At 40.1% G+C, this 25,270-nt stretch overlaps 1 protein-coding gene across 1 annotated transcript in view; it reads right to left on the bottom strand.

Annotated features, from left to right (window-relative positions):
- IGF2BP3 (insulin like growth factor 2 mRNA binding protein 3) overlaps window positions 1-25,270 on the bottom strand; it is a 168,619-nt gene that overhangs the window by 113,648 nt on the left and 29,701 nt on the right. The window contains exon 5 of the mRNA XM_084618393.1: window positions 21,655-21,703. Within this exon, the coding sequence (XP_084474519.1) occupies window positions 21,655-21,703 (49 nt within the window). The remainder of the gene's footprint in view (window positions 1-21,654; window positions 21,704-25,270) is intronic.

The raw sequence follows: 25,270 nt of genomic DNA, 5'->3' as shown, positions 1-25,270 counted from the left end.
GTTTGAGTACTGGGAAAGCTGTAAACTACACAACTCTGAAATCTCCAAGTGTTTACTGGAAAAGGGGAGGGTGGGGAGGGTTTAGAGGATTACTAGGACCCCCCCCACACACACATAGCTACTGCCACTGGAGCATAGGAGACGAAGTGAACAAAGTGGTCCTCCCCACCCCCTGAAAGAGTTGTAACCGAGGCAAGGTGGGGATTATGGAATCCTGTTGTTGATGCACACAGAAAAAGGTTTGCTTCAAGGAATAAGATAAAATTATGTTTTGATTGAACCAATTAACTTAGCAGTACCAGCAAGTAAAATAGTACCAGCACTGTCAACACCCACTAATGGAGAAACCTCTGAGCGAGTACCAACGAGCCAGTCAACATGATGCTATTAGCTTCCCAGGGACTGTCCAAAGAAAAAAAGCAATAATTTTGGGCTGGTAGACACCAAAATCTAAAATCAAAAGCTGTTAAGATTCAAGAGTTCATGTCCCCATGGCTCTTGTAGACTGCAGTTCTAACTCACTCTAGTGGAAGAACTGTGCAAATGTATTTACAGTCTTTCCCATGATCCATTCCTACTGTGATTGCTTAATTGTCAGCACTATTTCTATATATCATCAAATCTCTAGATTATCCACTATCCTTCCCCTCCCATTTCACAAGTAATCACCAATAACTTTTAATGTGCAAGAGACACAGCAAGAAAGCCTCGATAAGTGTGAAAGTTCAATTTATTTTCCTACTGGTTCCAATATCAATATGAGAATTGGATTTTAAAACTATATAATGAACAAAGCATATATGCTATATATATAATCAAACTATGTATTGATTATATATGCTGTACACACACATTATTTGTGCACATATATGTTTTAAATATTTTCTTACCAGTCCTTAACACCTCATTATACTGTAAAGGATTTTATGCATTGGTTCACTTTTTGCTCTTCACTTATATTGGACAGTGAAACTGAACTGACCTAGGTAGATCACTTCACTTCAAGGTTCTTGTGAATGAATACAACTTTGCTGGATTTCTTTCAGAGCAGGGTTAACGTTAAGGTGAAAATATGCATTAACAAGTTTTAAACCACAACATTCTGTAAAGAAAAAACTTCAAACGTCTGTATTATATTTTTCTTCTTTAAAGACTAAATTTGAGGACTAAACAATTTGATGGTGTCCCTTTAAAACTGCTCATCTCACAATAAACGTCTGATTTTTTTTAATATTAAAAAAAACTCTGGACCATTCACCACTATTACCAGAATAGCACTTTTGAAATATATTTTAAAGCATTTTCTAACTGTAAGGAAAGTGCATGAGATGTTAGAACTGACTTATAAGCTTTAGTTTTCAATCATTTTATAACCCACGAGTTTTCTTTAGCCAAGTTTAAGATATAAAAATGAGAAACCAAATTACTGTATACACATCTATCATTAACACACTCGTCACAGTTTGATTTTAGTGGCATCACCCTCCTGAAACCTATGATTAAAATGGTATTCCACCACTTGGTTATGAAGAAGTTACAGGTTACCTCAAAGAGGGAACACTCAAGAAAAAGTAAAGCAGAGGCAGTTGTGTGAAGGACTTCCTTTCAAGGGCACTAGAAAAACTGCATTAAAGCCTCCATTTTTATAGTTCTAAGACTATGACAAAAAAAGTCACGTCAAATTGCCAACCATCATAAGCCAACCAGAAAAGAAAAGCCAGCAGCACCAAATAAATGAGGTGATAGAAATCTATTGAAATTATTTGGTAGAAAGTCACCAGTGCACAAACCACAAGAACAGGCATTAACTGTATTATTGTCAGTTGGAAAAAATTCTGCTGGAGATGAAGCAACGCAACCTTCTGTTACAGGTAAAACAGCTGTTTCCTCTCCCTCTCACCCCAATCATTTGATATTGGCTAAATGCAATTTAAAGTCTGACAGAATATGTTCTCTGTTGCATAAACATTAGAAAGTAATCCAAATGCTGTGGGGACAGTTGCAGGTCACTTTTGTTGTGTTTACTTCCATTAAAGTGAGAAATTTAAAAAGTGAGAATGTCAGATGCTGTTCCAGTTACAAGATTTGTTAGTTTGCCAGTTAATGGCACTCTCAATAATTTGCACATCCTTTTCATACAACATTTTTATAACATAGAAACAAGGACTATGCATTTGATTTGATTGTTTTATTCAACCAATTCACAGAGACGTGCTGCAGCTCAAATAGTTCTCTGCCTACTTCTAGAGGGCACCTTCTGTTTTGCTTCATTCAACAGTACCAAAATGTTAGTTTAAAAAAGGACTCCTGGGTTTTATTTAAGAACTAAAAAGCATGCAGGCTTCTTCAAAAAACAAAACACGACATGAAGTCAGACCCATGGGAATAAGCATACCTTATTTTTCTTTCACCACACAAAGCAAGTTAATCCTGTGTGTACCACATGTCCTAAGTGTAACATTTCTTGGTAACCACCAAGTCCAGAGGGGGTCTGCTCCACTGATAACGTAGATGTTTCCTAGGATTGTCTGTTGATCTTAATAAGACAAAAGCACCATGTCCATCCCAATTATCAGAAAGTTAGATTTTCACCAGTTTTATTGTAGTGGTTACAATCCCTCACTAACTTATCCAGTAGCAAAACCGAACAGCCATACACACACACAGATCTTAGGACAGAAGGCGTGCAATATTTCAGTTTATATTTACACAGCAGTGCACTGCATAGACTACACAAGAAGGTTTTAAAAGTCATTGGCACAACTCAATGTTTTTCTACTCCTCTGGTTACCACAACCAAGAGCTCAGATTAGCTGTATTTGTGCCCAAAATACCAAGCCATTTACAATTAATCTCTATTAATTCATTTCAAGTTATAGGACTTGTAAATTTAAAGGCACAGGTGAAATTTAAAGGCATCCGATGAAGTGAGCTGTAGCTCACGAAAGCTTGTACCCAAATAAACTGGTTAGTCTCTAAGGTGCCACAAGTCCTCCTTTTCTTTTTGCGAATACAGACTAACACGGCTGCTACTCTGAAACAGATCTAGCAAGTGATACCTTCCTCTGAGGTCACATGCTCAAGAAGAACATTTCAGAGCTTCTCTTAAGCAGGAGAATATCAATCACCATTATAAATAACCAACTTTAAGTGTTTTAGTGGTTTTTAAAGAGCATGTAGCTTTAGGTCAGTGGTAGGTTTACACATTATTTGCTTTGATGCACAACTTTATTTTCATCTAATTCTTCCATTGTGAATGTGTGAACTGAAATCTCAGCATCTGGCCAACACTTTCACAGAACTCCCAATGCCAACAAGACTCACCCTGTATTGGCTCCTTATTTCAACAAGATATGAACTAAATTAGTAAAAATTAATAGGCCAGCACCCTGAAGAGCAGTGGAAATGATGGATATTAAGTTGCTGTGGAAGAGATGCTGCATCTGATGATACCACAGAAATCACATGACAAACTCTAATACAAGGGTGGCCAACCTGAGCCTGAGGAGCCAGAATTTACCAATGTACATTGCCAAAGAGCCACAGTAATACATCAGCAGCTCCCCCCACGCTCCCAGTGCCTCCCGCCCACCAGCAGTCCTGCCAATCAGCACCTCCCCCTTTGCTCCCTGCACCTCCCAATCAGCTGTTTTGTGGCGTCCAGGAGGCTGGGGGGGAGCGAGGGCATGGGAAGGGATGGAGTGGGGGCAGGGCCTATGGCAGAACCAGGGGTTGAGCAGTGAGCACCCCCGGCACGCTGGAAAGTTGGTGCCTGGAGCTCCAGCCCCAGAGTCAGTGCCTATACAAGGAGCCACAGGTTGGCCATCCCTGCTCTAATAAGTTGAGAAAAGTGGTGTTATCAGAAGCCTCAATTGTTGTAATTTGCCCAAGTGGAGCTGCATCCAAAATTATGGGTATTTCTGGCAGTCACAATTTCTACTACATGAAAACTTGTAGCAGCTTTGACTCAAAAAAAAATTGCAAGAAAGAAAAAGTAGATCACATGGGGCAGTCAAAATGTGGGTCACCAGCACTCCACCCTTACTAGTCAGTCCCAGATTTGTTTATCCTCCTCATCTGGTTGCAGTTGTGAAGATGGATTAGTTTAATGCAGTGATACTCAGACTTAGGCTATGGCTACACTAGGAGGCTTTTAGCAAGACAGCCATGCCACTAAACGGCATGCAGCGTAGCTGCTGTTGTCGGCAGGAGAGAGCTCTCCTGATGACAAAAAGCTTCCAATCCCCACCAGCGGCAGCAGCTTTGTCTGCAGGAGAGCCCTCCTGCTGACAAAGTGCTGTTCACACCAGTGTTTTTCCTCAGTAAAACTTTTTTGTCATTCAAGGGGGAGGGCTGGTGGTTGTTCTTTTTAAAAAACACCCCTGAACAACAAAAGTTTTGCCAACGAAGTGCCAGTGTAGACAAAGCCCGAGACTCAGGAGCTGCAAATGGCTTTCTGATGTGTCTCCTGCCGCCCTCTGCAGCACATGATATGAAAACATTGTGTAATTTAACGATTAACCAATTAAGTTATGAACCAATCAGGATGCTTTTACTACGTTATTAACCAATTGTAGTTGATAAAATAAAACTTGGTCAGTCATTTTGCTGTGAGAATAATTATATATAAACACGAAATATTTCCCCATCGCACTGTTCAAATACGAATAGATAGTACTGTAATAAATGAAACAATGAATTCATACTACTGTGGCTCTTTTCGGTAATGCTGATCACGAATTTGACTCCTGAACCACTGAGGCCTGAGTATCACTTGTTTAACATAATGCTCAAGGAAACACAGCTAACAGCACTTTGCAACTTAAAAATAAATGATCATCTGTAAAGATTCACTACTATTCCCAGAGATGTTTTCACTCCAACTCACGCAGGTGACAGACTTGCAAAGACTCCAAGTTCAACTTAATTTCCAATAATAACACTACAATGAAGAAAAGACTTGACACTCTACAGGATGATTTGTCAATGCTGACTAAATAGTTTGATGTGTAGGAAAGAAAACTCCCTGGTAAAGGTTACAGCGAAGTGTATGAAATGTTGACCACTGAGCTCATGAAAGGACGCAAAGATCTTTACAAATCACCTTTCTATAATTGAAAATACTGAAAGGGATGGGGGAAAAAATTCTTAAATATTTGAAGCTTGTTTGTATCTTTCCTTAAAGTTTTGAGCTAGGAAGATTTTTCAAGAGTTGGAGTCATGGTTATGGTTGCCAACCCTTCAGGATTGTCCTGCAGTCTCCATGAAATTAAAGACTGTCATATGATGAAACTTCCAGGAATACGTCCCACTAAAATTGGCAACCCTAGTCACAGTTGGTTCCGCTTTTTTCGTCCATTTTGTTTTGCATATGAAGAAACCCCAGGAATCAATTGAACGTATTACTCCAGGTTTATGGGCAACAAATTTTGTTTTAATGTTGTCAAGTGACAAAAGGTTTGTAAGGTCAAAATTCTCTTTTACAGTAGCAGCCGTTTAAATAGGAAAATATTTATGAAAATTAGAAAATCACGGGTTGTGTCCTCCTTTATCTTGCAAGATTGAGAATTTGTTATAGAAGGAGAATCTTCATATCCCCTCAGTCACAAGACAATGTAGCAAATATGGAAAAAAGCTGGATCAGATACTTATTAATTACTACTAATTTATTAAATAGAGTCATAAATGACTTTTTAAGCACTAAACACAGTTATTTCTTTAAGGGGATACTGTCAGGAAAAAGAAAAATATTGACTATACATACGATTTTCCAAGATGTATAGCCTTTACTTGTCTTAGTTATGCTTAGCTTTCGTATAAGTTGCTAATTATTTTAAGATTTTAGCCAATCACAGCCAAGAGAATACACTCATCTACTCGGACACTGGATGCAGCATCTAGTGACTTCAATCATACAATTCCTATTTCCACACAGACCACTTGTTCAAACAATTATCACCCACCTATGCCTGCAACGATGCCTGCTGAAAGAGACAAAGCAATACGTTTTCACACAAACTTAGCAAGCTATACCAGCACTTCTTTCGTGGCATCTTTGGTTTCTCTGAAACCAAAAATTAAATGTTTTAGTCCTTATGGTTTCAGAGCTGCAACGCTGTCTCCTTATCTCATTGGTATTGTGCCCAGCACAATTCAGCTTCTATAAACAACTGTAATACAAGTAAGGAATGGGAATAATCTACCAAAAGTGAACCAGTGCAGTGCTGTCTTCCTAAGCCTTCAGCTACACGAGTGGGTTTACCTGCTCGCAGTAACAATGCTAACTCAATCCAAATGGTGATGGATAAACAGTTGGTAAGAGTATCACTATGAACTATTAAACATTGACTTTTGATCATTTTAGAGCAGCTACTTTGGGGATTTGTGGCAAAGCTTGAAGGAACTTCCTTACTTTTTTAATCTAAAAAACGAATGAAGATTCCTGCTTGTTAGATCTTTTCCTTGTTTGTGTAATTACAGTGTCACAATAGCAACACTAAACCTAGGCTTGGAAGAGCCTTGCATTCATCACATTTATATGAATAATCATCTTTCCAGATGTTCAAACGTGTTTATTACATGTTTACTCAAGAACCTCCATTTTTTTCCCACTTATAGCCAGTTGCAAATGGTGTTTATTGCTTCACATACACCTTCACTATGATCATCATCCCCATAATTAAACTGAGTGATTAAAACCCCAAGATAAGTCACAATGTTGGAGTATACAAAGAACTGGACAGTCTATCACAGGGACACTATCCCCTAACTATTGCCCACGTAGTATTTAAGTCCCGCTTCATGCTGTGAGACATGCACAGCTCAAAATATTGGACAACTGATTATTTAAAAATAACTCTCCCTTTCCAATTTTGTTTTATATTTAAGCAGCGTTAAATCTAATCTTGCTGAGCAGTGCCTGTGAATCCTGCAGCTAGTACTTTTAGAATATGAGGACGCTGGGGGAAGTGGCTAGTGAACCCAATAGTTTCACCAGGCTAATGGTAAAGGGTGCTACAGAGCACCATTCAGTGGACTGCCATCAGAACCAGGCAGACATCCCTTCTAATGCATGTTTGGATGGGAGAAAGGAGAGAGAGAGCACGCTTAGGTACTCAGAAGCATCATTTCAACCTGAGTAAAGCACATCCATGAATGATGCTCTATTCAGACTACTTAGGGCCATGAAGATCAATGCGAGCACAATCAGTGCGACTAAGTTTGCATTCAATTGCTCACTAATTTGGCTCCTCAATAGTTGAGAATGTGTTTTAACCCTGATTACATAGGCTTCAGCCAGGTCTTATGCCACAAGGTCCAGTAGCCCAGGACCAAGCACGCACCCGCACAGAGCACAAGCAAGCTAAGTTGGTTTGGGACTGAACTGACGCAAACCAGGCGCGGCCTGTGCTAGAAGGAACAGGGAGGAAGTCTTTCCATGCCTAAACAGAATGGCTGACTATGAGAGAATACTTCATGTGTGCGCCTGGCATTCCATTTTGCTGCACAGTTCAGCGTTGTGTGGGATACTTTTTAGTAATACAGTAATGGATTAAGCTGTGAGCTATCAGCTCAAGCCTCACTTAGAAGTCATTTATTTTGTTGTGTTTTAATACTCCGTTGCTATTGAATTTTCCTTCTCCTAAAATCCCTTTTACTGCAATTTTCCCCTCTTACTTTGGCTCTTCCTCCCTCTGTAACTCACTTTATGAATTAGGATTATATAAAGCATAAGTATTATGCTAAAAATACGTTAAGTATTAACATTTTAACAAACACTAGCCATTATCCCATCACCCCAGCGTTCTGATATTCAGACATTACAACGGCAGGATTCACAGCCACTGCTCAGCAAGATTAGCTTTAACACTGCTTAAATATAAAACAATACTGGAAAGGGAGACTAACTCACAGTTTGGTTTTTCTGACAGGTGATCTCTCAAGCTAGAAACCTCTGACATACCTGCATGTGGCCCCAGCACTACCAGGCACGCATGTGTATTCAAATTCAGTAACATCCACAGCAAGGGCAAATTTTAAGTTCCTTCACAAGTAAAGAAAACACGGAGTCCTTTCTATGCTATGGACAGAAGAGCTTGATCTATTTTCACTCTTCCAACATAGGCCAGAAATCCAACAGTACAAGCCCCCTTCACCCTCCAGATATAGTCCAGAGACCCACATTTATCCCCTCTTCATTACACATAGAGTACTCAATACAACAGGCTGCAGAGCCCCAGAATACCCAATATATCTGAGGAGCTTTACACTTCTGCCCTCTTCACAGAGAGGGGCAAGTGAGTCTAAGCTCTACTTGGCAACATCCTTGCACCTGCAGAAAGCATACCAGTTCACGCCTCCTTCCTCATCTTTTGCCCCCGCCCTCTTTCTTCAAAATCAGCCAGCAAGTCGCAGGACCAAGCCCAGGCTGAGAATCTCTACACATCAGTGCATCTCTTAGTTTCTCTGCTCAGTCAATCTGGTTCCTTCATTCTGTACAGGCTTGCAGGCTTCCCTTGGCAACAACAAAGTTAATTACTGCCATTGATTGTTTATCTGCTCCATGTAAGCTGGTGAGGAAACTGGAACTGGAAGACAGCAGCGGAGGAGAGAGAACTGAACAGCAGCTGCTGGCTTTCCACTGAGCTATGAGAGCTGGTTTCCAATACTTCCCCCAGAGAGTTTAGAAGCCACTTTCTGACACAATTTCATTTTGTTATATTTACACAAAAATATATTTTGAAAGGCAGTTTCTCTAAGCATCTTACACTTTGAGGAAATTAGTTTAGAAATGCTTTTGCAAGAGTGTCATTTTAAAAGAGCAACACCACATTTCACATCATAGTTACTTTTCAGGTGGCCCCCAACAAGGGAACATGGCACACTTTAGGAAGTCAGATTCTTAGTGTGCTGTGTTAAGAATGCAAATTCTAAACGCTTTGGTTTTAAAACTACTTTAACCCTTCTTTTAAACGACCAATAGTGTTGCCTTACAAATGTACCCCCAGTTTTCTCATATAAGCTGAACAAACAAGAATTAGGGGCCTGTCCATGGCAGACAAGAATTAGGGGTCACAAATGTCTAGCATGTTCTTAATGTGCAAGTGACTGCAGGCTGGGAAGGGATGGCAAGACATGTTTTGTGCTGAAAAATCCTTAAAGCCAAACCTGCAATCCCCAAAATGGGAAGGAAGACTGCTATTGGTGGAGAATATGAAAGGCTTGGGGTGAGGTCCTTTAAACGGAGCATTAAGGTTCTTAGCCTGGAATCAGGATTTTGACATTTATTATTTGGAAAAAAAAACAGCATCAGTTTAATGGCTCTCCCCCGGCCACCTATCCACCCACCAAGAAGTTTGGAGCGCATACTATGTATAGAAAACTCTTCTATATAGGGATTCCATTTGTAATGGGACAATTTGTTTATAAAGTTTGATAACTTATATCCTCCTCCTATTGGAGGACATACAGCTCATCTAGTATTTTTGTACTGTCCTTCCCAACATATAGCTCAGCAAGGTACAACTACCCTTGCCAAATGAAACTTGAAAAGTACACCAGTACAAAATAAAGGCCAAAGGAGAAAGACACTCTAGGAAAGGGATATGTACATATTTAAGAAGTTAACAGATAAAACATCTTTTTCCTACACTGCATACCCCCTACCCAGAATACAAGAGTCCAAATGGCTAATAAGAGGAGGGAAAAGAATCAGAAATATGGCAGTGATTAGATCTCCGGTAAGAGAGTGGTGCTGTACCAAGAGAAAAAACAAGTGACGTACTGTTTTAACAATATTCTACAGTAACTCTCTGCAACCATTACATTGTATTAAACGTTCTAGTTTAGAACACCTGTAGCTTTTGCTTTACTGAGTCTAAAGAGAAAAAATAACTTTTCCCTCACACATGGAGAGGAGGTACATGAACAGCAGTTACAGTCATCTCTAGCAGGAAAGCAGCTAGAAGAAAGCGTGAACATTCTTTTAATCCAAAGAAAATGAGACACAGGCACAACCTATAGGACTCAGCCAAAAAATGCCCCATTGATGAAAAGGCTCCCACTTTGTAGAGAGAAGGAATGGAGAGAGAGGCTCAGGTAACACAACTGAGCAAATCAGGCACAAGTCTAATCTAGCCAAGTGTTCTTTGATGTATTAAAAGGTAATTAAAAATAAACTTTCAAGGGTAAGCTCTTTCGGACAGAGACCATGCCTGCTTGTGTTAGCACAAAGCCTGACACATTGTCTGCTATGGGGATTTTCTGCTGACCTAATCTGTTCACGTTTAAGATCCCTTTTACAGAGGCTAGGTACTTCTCCACCCACTCTATCAGCACTCCGGCTTTAGGATGCAACATGGAATACATTTTCCCTCCCTGTTCATGTGTGTGCACCACAGTGGCCCAACCTGATAAGCAATAAATACTAACTGAATTCTTACAGAACTATGATGAGGCAAATCAGAGCCCAACTGCTGTGGCAAGTTGCAGTATTCCTTAATAGTTTATTCAATAACTTCCCCTCTCACCCATCAATTGGGTATATTATTTGTGAATACGTTTTTCCAATACTCAGCCCGCCACACAGACGGTTAATGACTCACTACTCAGGTAAGTTAACAAGGTTAGTTAGGAAAATACTGCATCAAGCATTATACACAATGTTGCCCGTCGTTTGGCAAGTTGTGCGGCCTGCTCAATTCTAGGCAGTCTATATGGAATAACTTCTCTTGTAAGCACCAGGTGCCTTGCATGAGAGTCTTCAATGAAAAAAAACATTTTCCCAAGGGGGATCCAAGGTGTCTATGCCAGTATGTGTTTTTTCCCTTGTTATCAAAGAGACTGGAAGTTGTATATGGAGGCACATGTGCCTCTCCAGCTTCCTGCTCATGGTGGTAGAAGTCCAAGTGCATTACCGCAGAAGGAATCTCCTAACTTCTTACATTTAAAGCATTATTGAGAGTAGGCCTAGACCTTATGGGGGAGGCTCTTCCTCTGAGAGTCCTTTTCTGAATTTTTCCTACAACTCCTTGTATTCCAATAAGAAAAGGAGGACTTGTGGCACCTTAGAGACTAACCAATTTATTTGAGCATAAGCTTTCGTGAGCTACAGCTCACCTCATCAGATGCATCAAATAAATTGGTTAGTCTCTAAGGTGCCACAAGTCCTCCTTTTCTTTTTGCGAATACAGACTAACACAGCTGCTACTCTGAAACCTTGTATTCCAATGACTTGGCTGAATTTGGTCAACTCTTGCAAGAGAATTAACCCAGGTGCCAGTAGTGCCAACTTGACTGCTTTGTAGCAACACCGATAAAAAACAGGTTGTCCAAATAGGAGTGCAGATACACCAGGGGACTTGAACTCTTCTACCACAATAATTAGTAGTTTGGTTAATAGCATTTACTTCAGGTAACCAAAATGGCAATTACTTGAGCAGAATCAGCAGAAAGGTTCAGAGGCATGGTACTATTGCAACAGACAGGTATCCCTCTCACAGACAAATTCAGGTCAATAATTGTCCCAGTGAAGTGGCTTCAGGGTTTGTGTGTGAAACTTCAACTTTCTCAAATATTTAGTGAATTCTGAGAGCTAGTATCTCCCTAACATTGCCACACTTGACAATTTCTAACGGTGGGGGCATTTTCTGCAGTGTCCAGATCCAAAACAGCAAGAAATTCTTGATTCATTTTCAGTATTTAAACTTTGACTTATGTCTAGGACTAACCTGGCATAAGTGGAATTTTTCCCATTCTGCTGCAAAGCACATCAGCCTGACCACTAGACATGCCAACAATTGAGATGCCAGGGAGAGTTGTGCATTGGAACCAGAGCTACTGGGTAATAAGAAGAAAAGGAGGACTTGTGGCACCTTAGAGACTAACAAATTTATTTGAGCATAAGCTTTCGTGAGCTACAGCTCACTTCATCGGATGCATTCAGTGGAAAATACAGATGAAGTGAGCTGTAGCTCATGAAAGCTTATGCTCAAATAAATTTGATAGTCTCTAAGGTGCCACAAGTACTCCTTTTCTTTTTGCGGATACAGACTAACATGGCTGCTACTCTGAAACCTTTCAGAGTAACAGCCGTGTTAGTCTGTATGCATCCGCATCCGATGAAGTGAGCTGTAGCTCACAAAAGCTTATGCTCAAATAAACTGGTTAGTCTCTAAGGTGCCACAAGTACTCTGAAACCTGTGTAAGAAGAAAGACCAGTCTGGTCTGGGATTATCTCGTTCTATTGTTCCAATATTTGCTTGTCACAGAGTGGATCCAAAATCTTCCTCTGGTATCTACAGCTCCTAAGCAAGCAATTTTTCCTAGCTTCTCTGAGTAAGCTACCTCCTTTCCACGTGCAAAGGATAACATTTAGTAGTGTGGAATTAATTTGAGGAAGGCTTTGGATGTATTTGTATAACTTGTCATTAACATCAATTTTAAGAATGAATTTTAAATTTTTTGTCTGTTGGTTGCACAAAGCCAGGTCTGCTTTGGCAAAGAATATACTATATAATTGTCCAGAGAGCTGCAGGAACCATCTCAACATTTCTTCTTTCAGTTTTGGTTTATTGTGAAGAAATCCTTTTCAGTGAACATCATGGCTTCTGCGAGATACTAAATCTACAGCACCCTTGGAAACAAACCAGAATTGGCTTGGACTGTTAAAATTTAAGAAAGAAAATCGGCTGATCCACAATTACTTGTCTGGAAAATTTTCCTTTTTCTGCTAGGAAGATAATCTTCATAGACGAATGGAAGAAAGAAGATAGCAATTTTTATCCCATTTACCTGCCAAAAATATACCTTTTTTTGCCAAGTTCCCCCCCCCCACCATCTCTCTAAGGGTATTTTCCTCTCTTGAATATGATTCCAATAAATTTCTATATGGCGCCATCTAATCCCTCTACCCTAGTTTCAGTTTATTTACTCTGAGTATGCAAGTTCCCCCAAATGCTGAGGAGCTACATATCTGACTTTAGTTTCAACCAGTAACTTGTACTATTTTAAGAGTTTTTTGCAGTATGAAGAGAAGTCAGTAGAAGCAGGTGTTTTAGGAAGTCAAGAAAGTGCAGTACAGTATTTTTTTAAAAAGTAACCTCTGTCGACATTCTTCTCATTTTAGTGGTTGTCTACCCATGCTTTGAGAATACATGATCCTTTAAATGGGGCCATAAGAAAAGTCTAGGATCTCAGTCATCCAGTTCCACTATTCCTTTTCTTTTTGACCCAACAGATACATTCATAAATTCAGATTTTAAGGCCAGTAGAGACCATCATGATCATCTTGTCCAGTGGTTCTCAAATTTTTGTACTGGTGACCCCTTTCACATAGAAAGCCTCTGAGTGCCACCCCTCCTTATAAATTAAAAACAAACACCATTATAAATGCTGGAGGCAAACTGGGGTTTGGGGTGGAGGCTGACAGTTTACAACCCCCCATGTAAGAAACTTGTGACCCCCTGAGGGGTCCTGATCCCCAGTTTGAGAATCCCTGATCTAGTCTGACCTCCTGCACCTTGCAGGCCACACTCCTGTAATAGACCCATAAACTCTGGCTGAGTTACTGAAGTCCTCTATTCATGATTTCAAGACTTCAAGTTACAGAGAATCCACCATTTACATTAGTTTAAACCTGCAAGTGACCCATATGCCCATAATGCAGAGGAAAGAAAAAAAACGTTCAGGGTCTCTGCCAATCTGACCCCAAATATGGCGATCAATTGAACCCTGAGCATGTCTGTAAGACCCACCAGCCAGAGACCTGGGAAAGAATACTCTATAGTAACTAATAGCCCTCCCCAGCTAGTGCCCTATCTCTGGCCGCTGGGGATTTCTGCCATTAGCTATTGCTAATGGGCCACATACTGTTGTAGGTTTTAGAGTAGCAGCCGTGTTAGTCTGTATCCGCAAAAAGAAAAGGAGTATTTGTGGCACCTTAGTAGTAATCTCATCATACCATCCCCTTCATCATCTTATCAAGCTCAGTCTTGAAGCCAGTTAGGTTTTTTGCCCCCATTGCACTCCCCCTGAAAGGCTGTTCCAGGACTTCGCTCCTCTGATGGTTAGAAACCTTCACCTAATTGTGAGCCTACACTTGTTAATGGCCAGTTTATAGCCATTTGTTCCTGTGTGAACACTGGCACTTACCTGGAAGGGAGAGGCATTATTTAAATTATTTAGCCATATGATGTATTTATAGAAAGCTATTATATCTCACTTCAGTCTTCATTTGGTTCAGCTAAACCAGTGGTTCTCAACCTGCGTCCCGTGGGCCACTTATGGCCCAATCAGCAGAGTTGTGGCCCATGTGAGGTTCTCAGAGCCATGCAGGTAGTATTGGATGCGGCCCACAAATAGGTTGAACTGAACAAACCAAGTTCCGTAAGTCTCCTCTCATAAGGTTGGTTTTTCCATTCCTCTAATCATCCTAGTAACTATTCTCTGCACCTATTCCTGTTTGAATTCATCTTTCTTAAACATGGGAGACCACAACTGCACACTAGTCCAGATGAGATCTCACCAGTGCCTTGTATAACGGTAAAAATATTTCCCTATTCTACTGGAAATGCTTCGTCTGATGCATCCTAGGACTGCATTAGCCTTTCACCGTCACATCACATTGGCAGCTCAGTCATCCTATGATCAGTCAATACACCCAGGTCTTTCTCCTCCTCTGTTCCTTCCAACTGATACGTCCCCAGCTTATAGCAAACACCCTTTTTGTTAGTCCCTAGGTGCATTAAACCTTGCACTTCACACTATTAAATTTCATCCCATTTCTACTACTCCAGTTTTCAAGTTCCTCCAGATCTTCTTGCATGATATTCCCATCCAACTCCATATTGGCTATACTTCCCAACTTTGTGTCATCCACAAATTTTATTAGTGAACTCCTACTTTTTGTGCCAAAGGTTGTGAATGAAAACGTTAAATAAGGTTGGTCCCAAGAACAATCCCTGAGGAACTCTACTAGTAACCTCCTTCCAGCCTTACAATTCATCTTTCAGCATGACTCATTGTGGTCTCCTTCCTGATCCACCTTTCAATTCTCATATTAATCGCCATCTTCTCCAATTTAACTAATTAATTCCCATGTGGAACTATATCAAATACCTTACTGAAATCCAGGTAGACTAGATCTACCACATTACCTTTGTCTTTAAAAAATAAAAATAAAAAAAATAAAATAAGTTACCTTCTCAAAGAAGATCAGGTTGGTCTGGCGCAATCTACCTTTTGTAAAACCATGTTGTATTTTATCCTAATTACCATTTACCTCTATGTCCTTAACTACTTTCTCTTTCAAAATTTGTTACAAGACCTTGCATACAATTCAGTTCAAACTAGCGGGCTTGTAGTTTCCTAGATCATTTCCCCGCCTTTCTTAAATATAGGTATGATATTGTCACTTACCCACAGCAAACCTCTGGCAACACTTCAAGAGTAAGGGTGATACGTCTTGGACTTGAAAGGCAATGAAGCAATGCATACATGACTAAGGGAAGCAGAACTAATACAACTCTGGCTGGAGGGGTGTGTCTAACACTCTTGTTTCAGTCTCACTTCTCCCCTTAAAAGTACCCTGCCTGCATAATGTGCAGATGCAACCTATAACAAACAACAAAAGGTGGCTCTGCCTTGTCTCCAGGACTTAGAAGATTTCTTGCTCTCGCCAGAAAGTCTGTTTGCCTGCCATTAACGTTAGCACTCTGGCAACAAATTAAGTATCTGTGGCTTTTTGGATGAAAACTATACAATTGAACCAAAAGAGATTAATGCGTAGGAGTTAATTCTCTGCTTTGAATTCCACTATATTACAATTTTCCAGAGACTGCAGAATGAGTTACAACATTCCACATAGGAGGCAGACCTGCCAGTAGGGAATCTAAGGGAGAAAGGGCTCCCCCATATTCAGGAGTTTGTGACTGGCAGTTCTGAACTATCCCTGCTACGTGTGCAGAAAAGTAATGTCCAGGAGGGCAGGCACTGGATTTCTACCCAGCTGCAGTGTGTGAATTCTGCTGACTAGCTCTGTTTTTGTATCACCCTGTAACCAAACTAGTAGATGTCCAATAACAGGAAAATCCACAAAGTAGATGCTGGGAAGGGTCAAGGAGTTCTCTCTTCTCCCTGATCTAGACTGCTGTAAAGGGAAGGGTAAAAAGAAATGGATCCCTTATTCTGTCCCTCTCTTAGCTTCCTTTTTTGGGTCCTATTCATAGGTCTCCCAAGTAAGCTGTGTGAAATGGATATAACACTTAACTTTTTCACTACTGCTATCTAAGAAGCAGTAGTCAAGCTGCCCAAGGACTTGAAATGTCTCTGCTGCTTCTTAGTAAAGCTACTAGAAACAGAGGCACTGAAGTCGTCTGGAAGACAACATAAAAGTTTGCATCGGCTCACGTTTTAAAAAAGTTATAAACAATGTAACATCCAAGTTTAAAATTTCTATGGAAATTTTATGGCTTAGAAGCCGCATACATAGGGGAGCCTCTTGTTTGCCACTCATGAACAAAACAGACAATTCAAAAAACAATGAAAGGTAACTGTAAAATCACATTTTGCCTCCGAGAGCATCTGATATCACCAGAGAGTTCTGCAGCAGCCTCTCAGCAAGTGATTTTCTGTAAGAGCTCAGGGACAACTCTGATCCTTCACTATTCATTTTAATGCCTCCAAATAAAGGGAAGAGGTTGACAATGTGGCAGGGACTTTAATACTATGCATGATGCTACCATATGATAAAAACAAGAATCTCAAAAAAATCTTAAAATTCAGTTAATTTCAAACGCTACAATGTAAGTAAAGACATTTGTTATCCTACTCTTCCAAGACTAATCCATCAACTGAGACAACTGAACGCTCAGCCACAAGCCATTGTCCTTCCTTGATTCCAGAGTGAGCTGAGATTTGTATAACGCCTAGCACAATAGTGCCCGATCTGTTGAGGTCTAAAGATGCTACCACAACGTAAATGTTGTTTAATGCTAACACACATACACTCAGGTTAAATATTTGCATATTTTTGTTGAGATGTCTAATCTGATCTATGACCAGTATGGTTTAGTGAGGAGGCAAAACTAGGATCTGGCCTACCAGGACCTGATTTTGGGAGATTGTGGCCTCCAACTATGTAATTCCACTGCTTTCAGACGAAAGGCAATAAACTTCATTTAAGCCATTTTCAAGTGTTTGCCTAAATGCACAAATTCATATAGGTTTCTTCCAAGTCTCCCTAGCACAAAACAGATTACCAAGCTCCTTGTGAAACAGTGACCTGTATTTAAAAAAAATAAGATTGTAAGCTCTTTGGGGCACCTATTTGGTGTGAGGAGGGGAGTGCGAGAGGACACCTAATACAATGGGCCCTGATCCTTGACAGGGGCCTCTAGGTACCACCACAATACAAAATTATCAACAAACTACAAGGCACAAGTGTATAACATGTGTTCACTGACCATTCAATATAGTGATAGATTGGTCTGGTTTCCCTTATGTAAAATGTAGCCCTATTTTTAAAATCCCCTCAGAATTCCTTCCTTTCAAGGGAACTGAAAGAGGACTTTAGTGCAGAAAACAACAATATTGGGTAACCTCCTTAAAACAACTGTATTGGAAATAAACCAAATTTCCAAATTTCCACTGCTCACGAATATTAGTTTCTTCCCTTGTAACCTGGTTTCTCCAAGTCTCTCTATGCCAGTGCAAGCAGTCAATTGAGTTCTCTCACCAGCATATGGAGACAGGAAAAAGCAACGATTTTGTACATCGACACCTTCTCTCTATGAGGGGCTGACTGGTTAGAGACTTCACCAGCAATATAATGTAATGTTTTCAAAACAATACATAAGAATTAAAAACAGCCCCAACTCCACCAATACAACAAAAGAACCATAAAATAAATGGATTAGCACAGAATGACTATAAACGCTGGTCTACACTGCGGCCGGGGGCGGGAGAGGGGGTTGCTCAACCGAAGATGCGTAGCTGAAGTGGGAGTATCTTAGGTCAACTTACCTGGCCGTGAGGACGGCAGCGAGTCGACTGCTGCTGCTCTCCCATCGACTCCGCTTCCGCCTCTCGCAAGCTGGAGTTCTGGAGTCAATGGGGAGCGTGTTCGGGGATCGATCACTACCTGCCAATCCGGCAGGTAGTGAAGGCCTGCCCGAAGAAAGCTAACAGGTAAAATTGTTCCATCATCCGTTATGCCAGCCCACAGAGTGGGCACCTGAATAGCAATGCCCATCTTCAGTAGAAACACTGGGTACTTTGGGGCATGGGGCAGTAGCCAGCTGCAGCATACAGGGCTACCTACAGAGAAAGGTCAGGCAAAGAGGTTGTTCTTATGAAGAGACAGGGCAGGGATCCCTGCTCAAGGAGTTTAAAGTTTTCCTACTCTCCCCACCAAGCAAGTGGCCACAAGAAAGGCAGTTTTAAGGAAGACAAATCCAAGACCTGTCCAACAGAGAGTTCAAAGGCAGCTCTTGAAAGGGCTTTTAGCACCAAGATGTGGTAACTACGCAGATGAGATAAGCTCTCCCATTGGTGTAGGATCATCTTCACTAACTGTAGCGCAGTACATGAAGACAATCCCAAAGTGTCTAATGAATTTAAACCTTGCCTTTTTAACATCTTAATCACATACTGAGACCCTGAAGTTCCTCATGTCTAGTTGGCTATGTGTGTGGAAGCAGAAGCATTTAGGAGAAAGATACTGCAGAGGTAATTCCAGGACACTTCTCTTATACCTTTCTATACCATTAATAGTGAACACGTTCCTCTTCAGCACTCGCTAGAAGCGTTTTTATATGACTGAACTCATCCCACCTTTGTGCTAAGCAGGTACCTCGCAGAACCCCTCCCTGAGAGGTGGTCCCTATGACAAGTGGAGAAGCTCTCCCCTCGACATAGTGCTGTCTATGTGGGGGGTATAACTTCACTGCTCAGGTATGTGTATTTTTCACACCCCTGAACAACACAGTTATACCAATATAAGTCTGTAGTATAGACCTGGCCTTAGGAACCTTTAGGAATCCCACACAGAAAGACGCTCACCTTCACTGAAATGCAACCAGAATGTCACCATAAAACAGTTACAACATTTTGGGGAATTAATTATACTAGGAGTTGAGGGAAAGCAGGACAGACATCTACCAGTGAGGTCAGAAATATAAAGGTAATGATATACCCTTTTAGCAAGAGACAGACTCAGACCAACAGATTGAGGTATACAGAGGCATTTCAAGGAACTGGGCACAGCCAGCAAGATAAAGTTCAGAAATCTGGGAAAAGTTTGCTACTGAAGAATGGCATAACACTGACACAACCTGCTACCCATTAAGCCCTTACCAGCCAAAAAACAAAACTATTAAAAAAAGTTCAAAACATCCACACACAACCAAAGCCAAAAACCCTACCCACCCAGGCAGAGATTTTACCCCCAAAATAAGTAGTATTCCCAGAAAATCCACCAAGTCCACTAGAGACTTCCCTATTGCTACTGACTTTACATGGAAGGCATTCAGTCACCATGATGATGGGGGCAGTATAAAACACTAAGATATACAGGTGGCTACTGTCCAACTGGGGGGGAAACCCAGGAGCGACCTGTGATGGATATTCTTATTCACAGACTCCATGGCCAGAAGGGACTGTTGTGATCATCTAGTCTGACCTCCTGCATTAATGCAGGCCATAGAGCTTCCCTGAAAGTAATTCCGAGAGCATCTCACAAAAACATACAAACCTTGATCAGGGGCACTGGAACAATTCATACAGTGGGGGTGCTGAGAGCCACTGAACCAAACTGTAAACCCTGGGTATGGAAACCACTTCAAGCCAGGGAGTGCAGCAGCACCCCTTATTCTAGCCTCTATGATATTGATTTTAAAATGGCCAGTAATGGAAAATCTACCTCGACCCTTGAAAAGTTGTTCCAATGGTTAATTACTCTTACTGTTAAAAATTTACAGCTTATTTCTAGTCTGAATTTGTCTAGCTTCAACTCCTAGCCAATGGACTATGTTAACCTTTCTCTGCTAGACTGAATAGACTGAAGAGGCCATTGTTAATATCTGTTTCCCATGTAGGTACTTATAGCCCGTAACCAAGTCACCCCTTAGCCTTCTCTTTGTTAAAGTATATTGAGCTCTTTGAGTCTATCACTATAAGGCAGGTTTTCCAATCCTTAAGTCATTCTCCTGGTTCTTCTCTGAACCCTCTCCAATTTTGTAACACTTAAATTGTGGACACCAGAGCCAGACAGTATTCCAGCAGCAGCCAAACCAGTGCCAATATAACCTCTCTATTCCTACTCAAGATTCCCCTGTTTATCCACCCACAGATCACACCAACCTTTCTAGCCACAGCATCACACTGGCAGCTCAGGTTCAGTTGATATCCATTACGACCCCGAACTCTTCTTAAGAGAGAATCCCCCATCTTGTTCCTAGACATTTACGCTTAGCTACATTAAAATGCATACTATTTGCTTGCATCCAGTCTCTCAAGAGGTCCAGATCGCTCTGAATCAGTGGCCTGTCCTCACTATTTACCACTCCCCCAGTTTTTTGAGTCATCTGCAAACTTTAAAAAAAAAAAAACATAAAATTATCACTGGTAATCAAAATGTTGTGCAGTATCTTATTTTGCAACTTCCAGATTTGACAGTGAAAACCAGAAGGAGGGGGTAGGTGAACAGGGCTGTGTTCATAGCACACAAACCCCTAAATGGGAAGCCTGAACTGGAGAGAACCCAGTCTCCGTTCTTCTAATCCAGAACAGGGCAAAACCACCCAGTAGATATTTTGCAGATGAAGTAGTTGCAGACAGAAAGACAACTGAACAGGTTTGGCCAACCTGCTTCATCAGATTAATGACATTACAAGAACTTAACTCTCTATCCCCTCAGATCTCCATCTGCCAGCATGATGACTTACCATCAGCTAGGCTAGGCTACAGGGATCCTTGAAAAATACACTTACTACAGTTTCCCACCGTATGTGTGTGTATCTTATAAACAAAACGATTTATCTTTGTAACAACCCATCCTGTTCCTACCTACTGTAAAAATCACAATCGTTTATTTGTGGCATCATATGCAATTGCTATGGAAATGGCTGGTGACAGAGTTGATGATTTAATTGTACTGTATGAGCAAAACCAGTTTCTATTTCTAGAATTACCATAATGTCACCACTCGTGGAAAGGAAAAAAAATATTTGAAAGACAAAGGCCTAGTATTAAAGTTTTGCTGTTGAAAGGTTTTTTGCCAAGAATTTAACTCTGAACTTCCATAAGATTACTGAGTTCATGTACCAGAAAATTCTGAAAGGGATAAACCTTCTGTCAAAGAGAGTGACTGAATCAGGAAGTCAGCATTTACCCAAGAATCTATTTCAACATTATTTATGTTAACTCAGAGAGTAGAAATGAAGGCAGTTATCTGAATTGCTTAGAAGGCTCTATTGTTCACACTTTCAAAGGATTCTCCCCCTCCCCCCCCCCCCCCCCCGCCACATATAGAATAGAATGGGGCATGTGTGAAGCCAGTGGAGGGCAGGGGAAAGGCATGAAGTCTCGTGGAGGAGAAGAGAAACAGAAATATACAGCTTTAGATACGGATGTCAATTTTAAAATGTGAAATCCTACCTCCCATTGCAAGTGAGGCGGGATATTTCTGATCTGAAGTTTCCGACTCCTGCAGACGAATTAAAGAAAATAGTTAAAACACAGAAAAAGCATCATTAATAGAAAAAAAGTGTACATTTAAGCATGTTTTCTAATAAACTAGGCAGAAAGATCCACAGTATACAAAGACAAAACAATGAAGTGCAAATGGAAGAAGTTCGATCAAAACCAGTGTAAGACCAAGTCCATCAAACTGTTAGAGTAATATTTGTTTTACATGTGGCAGCTGTGATGTTTCATAGAAGTATGTAGCTTGAAAGCTATTTTCATTAAATCTTTTTAAGCAAGACACAGGTATCTAGCTCTTTGTATACAAAAGCCTATACAAAATACTAGTTTTCCACCCCTCACTGTTTTTGAGAAAAAAATTTACACCAGGAGGTTTCCGAGAGGAAACTTCAAATATTTACTGCATTCTATCGCCCCTACAAAAAGAAAAACAAAAACCCTGAATAAATAGGTTTGGTTTGAGATTAAGGGGCTTGCCTAATTGATCACATTTTAACACGTGAATTCCTGACATTCTTTGCTTCCAAAGCAGAAATCATGAAATTAGTTCATTAGATTTTTGCGTCAAATTTATATTAGCATTCAGTCACCTATCTAGTCAACAACATATTTATTTTGAAGTACAACAGCAAAGCTGACTAGATTCAATGCCAAATCCTTTGTCTCCTCCCTTCCCCCAAGGCAAGAGAACAAATAAATGCCAGAGATGCCACATAGCCCCTGGGATTCCCAAGAATGTGTAGATTAACACAGCTCCAGCTGTACTCAGGTACTGTGTGCGTGCATGTGACCAGTTAAGCTATTCTTGTAAGAAATCATGAAAATTGATAACATTATACCATAAAAATAATCACTTAAAGCCCTTTGGAGGGATATGGGGTACAACTAAGTCTTAGCTGGCTAAGAATTGCTGAAGAAACATTTTTGCCTCAGAATACATAACAGTTGGTTCAAACACATACTACTTTGCTTTCCAATGTTTATAAACAAACTTTTAACTTTTAAAAGTGATCTGTATCAAAGTTTTGTGGTGTTGCAAAAAAGTAACAGACGATTTTTAAAAATAAAAAAAACAAACAAACAAACATGTACAGACAAGTAGTGTCTTAGGACGAAGTAGACAATGCTCACTGCTAGGGATATTCTTGCCTAACAATGACATGGAAGAAGAAAAGGAGTACTTGTGGTACCTTAGAGATTAACAAATTTATTTGAGCATAAGCTTTCGTGAGCTACAGCTCACTGGCATGGAAGGCATTCTTTTTCTCTATGCAAATTTCTTCTAGAATTGACTCCTTCTCTCACCCTCACTTACTCACCTTTCCAGTTAGTTTTTACATCTTGAAATACTCCGTTCAAAAGGCCTCGTGTTAAACCGAACTCCAGTTGTATCCTTAACATTTTCGGTGTGTGAAGGTTCCCCTCAGAAGGTAATTACCAGGCCCAGTATTCTAGCTGTACTGTGTAAATAGCCCACTTCCATATCATCTATTTTCGCAAAAAAGTGAACTCTGAAGACGAACAGACACCAACTGCAATGTAACTGTAGAAGTATTGTATATATATCTACTTACTTAAATAGGTCACATACACATTTGGTCACCTCATGGTGGAGTTCACAATCAAGTGGACAGAATAAAAGTGGTCTCCAGTATAAATAAATAAATAAATAAATAAACTTGGCCCCCCTGAATTTTGAATTTCCGAGATTTATAGAACAAAACCTGCTGGCAAAAGTCTGGAGCTACTTCAGCCTAAGGAGCAATGTGAAAAGTCTGAATATTTGGAGAAATCTTTGCAATCTTGGGCAACTTTATTATTAAAGGCTTTTCATAATAAAGTTAAAAAGTCTACATTTGTGATACACTGTCCTGCATTATCAAAACATTCTTACTCATCAACACAACAGTAAAACTGAATTGATGAATGTATATTTTATAGTCAAGTCTGTAATCACAGTTTAAAGTATTAGAACATTTCAAGGCAAAGTACCAGTCATCTAAATGTTGTCTGATGTGCTTAAAAAGTGAGGTGTGTTGTTATAGTCTTGCTTATTTGTAGATTCCAATTAAAATTCACTAAAGAGTTCTGAGAGTATGTCACAACTTGCTATAGAAGGATACAAATGTACTGACACGATATACCACATGACAACAACAGGGCTAACCAAAAGAGCTCAATCCTTGATACAGAACTAGGCAAGATGCATCCGATGAAGTGAGCTGTAGCTCACGAAAGCTTATGCTCAAATAAATTTGTTAGTCTCTAAAGGCACCACAAGTATTCCTTTTCTTTTTGTGAACTAGGCAATAGTTATTCTGAAGGTATATCAGCTGGTGAATTCGTATACACAGTTCCCTCCTCCCATTTCATCTAGCACAAAAACCCTGTGTTTCTTCAATTTTACCTCAAAACACAGGACAGACATAATAAATCTAGTTTTATGACCTTTATTCATGCCTCTTTTACCAGTCTCAATTTTTTTAATCTACTAAAGACAAAAAAAACTTGATAAAAGTTAACTTGGCCAGTCAGTTTATTTGCACAGAGATAAGTATTTAGAGCGAAAATTAAAAAAAAAAAAAAAAAAAAAAAGATCATATTCCTAAATGACCAGATCCCCTACCATTTATGGAGATGGGGGGAAAACTATGGGGGTAGAAAGATTTCTGAAAGCTAGCCTCAAAAAGGTGTATCTTTCATATTGTGCACTTCCGAATTTATGGCAATAGTGAAACACTTATTAATACCATGTGAAAGTGAAAGGTCACATTTTTTAAATGAACACTTCACATTGTTGCTTGTAAGTTTAAAGTAAGGTCAGTACAATCAGCTGTACCATTCAGCAGCCATGCTCCAAACATAACAGCATAACTCTGTCATCCGCCAACAAGGCTTTTACATTATCTAGTATTTCTTATGCAGATCACAAAAATATAAGTAGGAAGGTCTGGGGGGTCAGGAATCCTTTCACATTACTGTTATATTGTAGTAGATGCAGTTAACACACACACACACACACACAGTTCAGTCCAAACCCAGATTCATCACGCAACTAATGTGACAGGAGAGACCACAGACACTTTCTAGAAAACAGGGCAAAAAATATATCTTTGAAGTAAAAAGGTTTAAGGCTTTTCACCCAAAAGCAATGAGGGGGAGGAGGGGGAAAAAGAGAGAATGAGAGACCATATCATGCCATATAACAGCCTCACCAGGGATCAGGAATGTACACCAATGATAAATGCATGAAGCTCTCGGCTGCTCAAACTTGGACAGGATTGTACCTTCCACCGCTACTGTACACTTTGGCAACATTGTTTAACAGCTTGTTGTGCCAATAAAATATTATTGAATTACGTTCATCTGATCTGTGTACACACACCCATGCAGGATCACCACACAACTTTACTTTAATAACTACTAAGAAAGCATCATGAATCAAACCACATGCAAAATCTGTTAATATGGTCCATGGTAAGGAACAAATCCTGGTCATTGATTTCAGTGAGACAGACACCACTATCTAGCTTTCATTATACCAGGATTTTTCTCCAAGAAAATACAT

The sequence above is a fragment of the Lepidochelys olivacea genome, assembly GCF_965140295.1.
Source record: "Lepidochelys olivacea isolate rLepOli2 genome assembly, chromosome: 2".
In the NCBI taxonomy this organism is placed as follows: domain Eukaryota; kingdom Metazoa; phylum Chordata; order Testudines; family Cheloniidae; genus Lepidochelys; species Lepidochelys olivacea.
The sequence above is the reverse complement of the archived record's forward strand: the minus strand, read 5'-3'. Positions and strand labels throughout refer to the sequence as shown.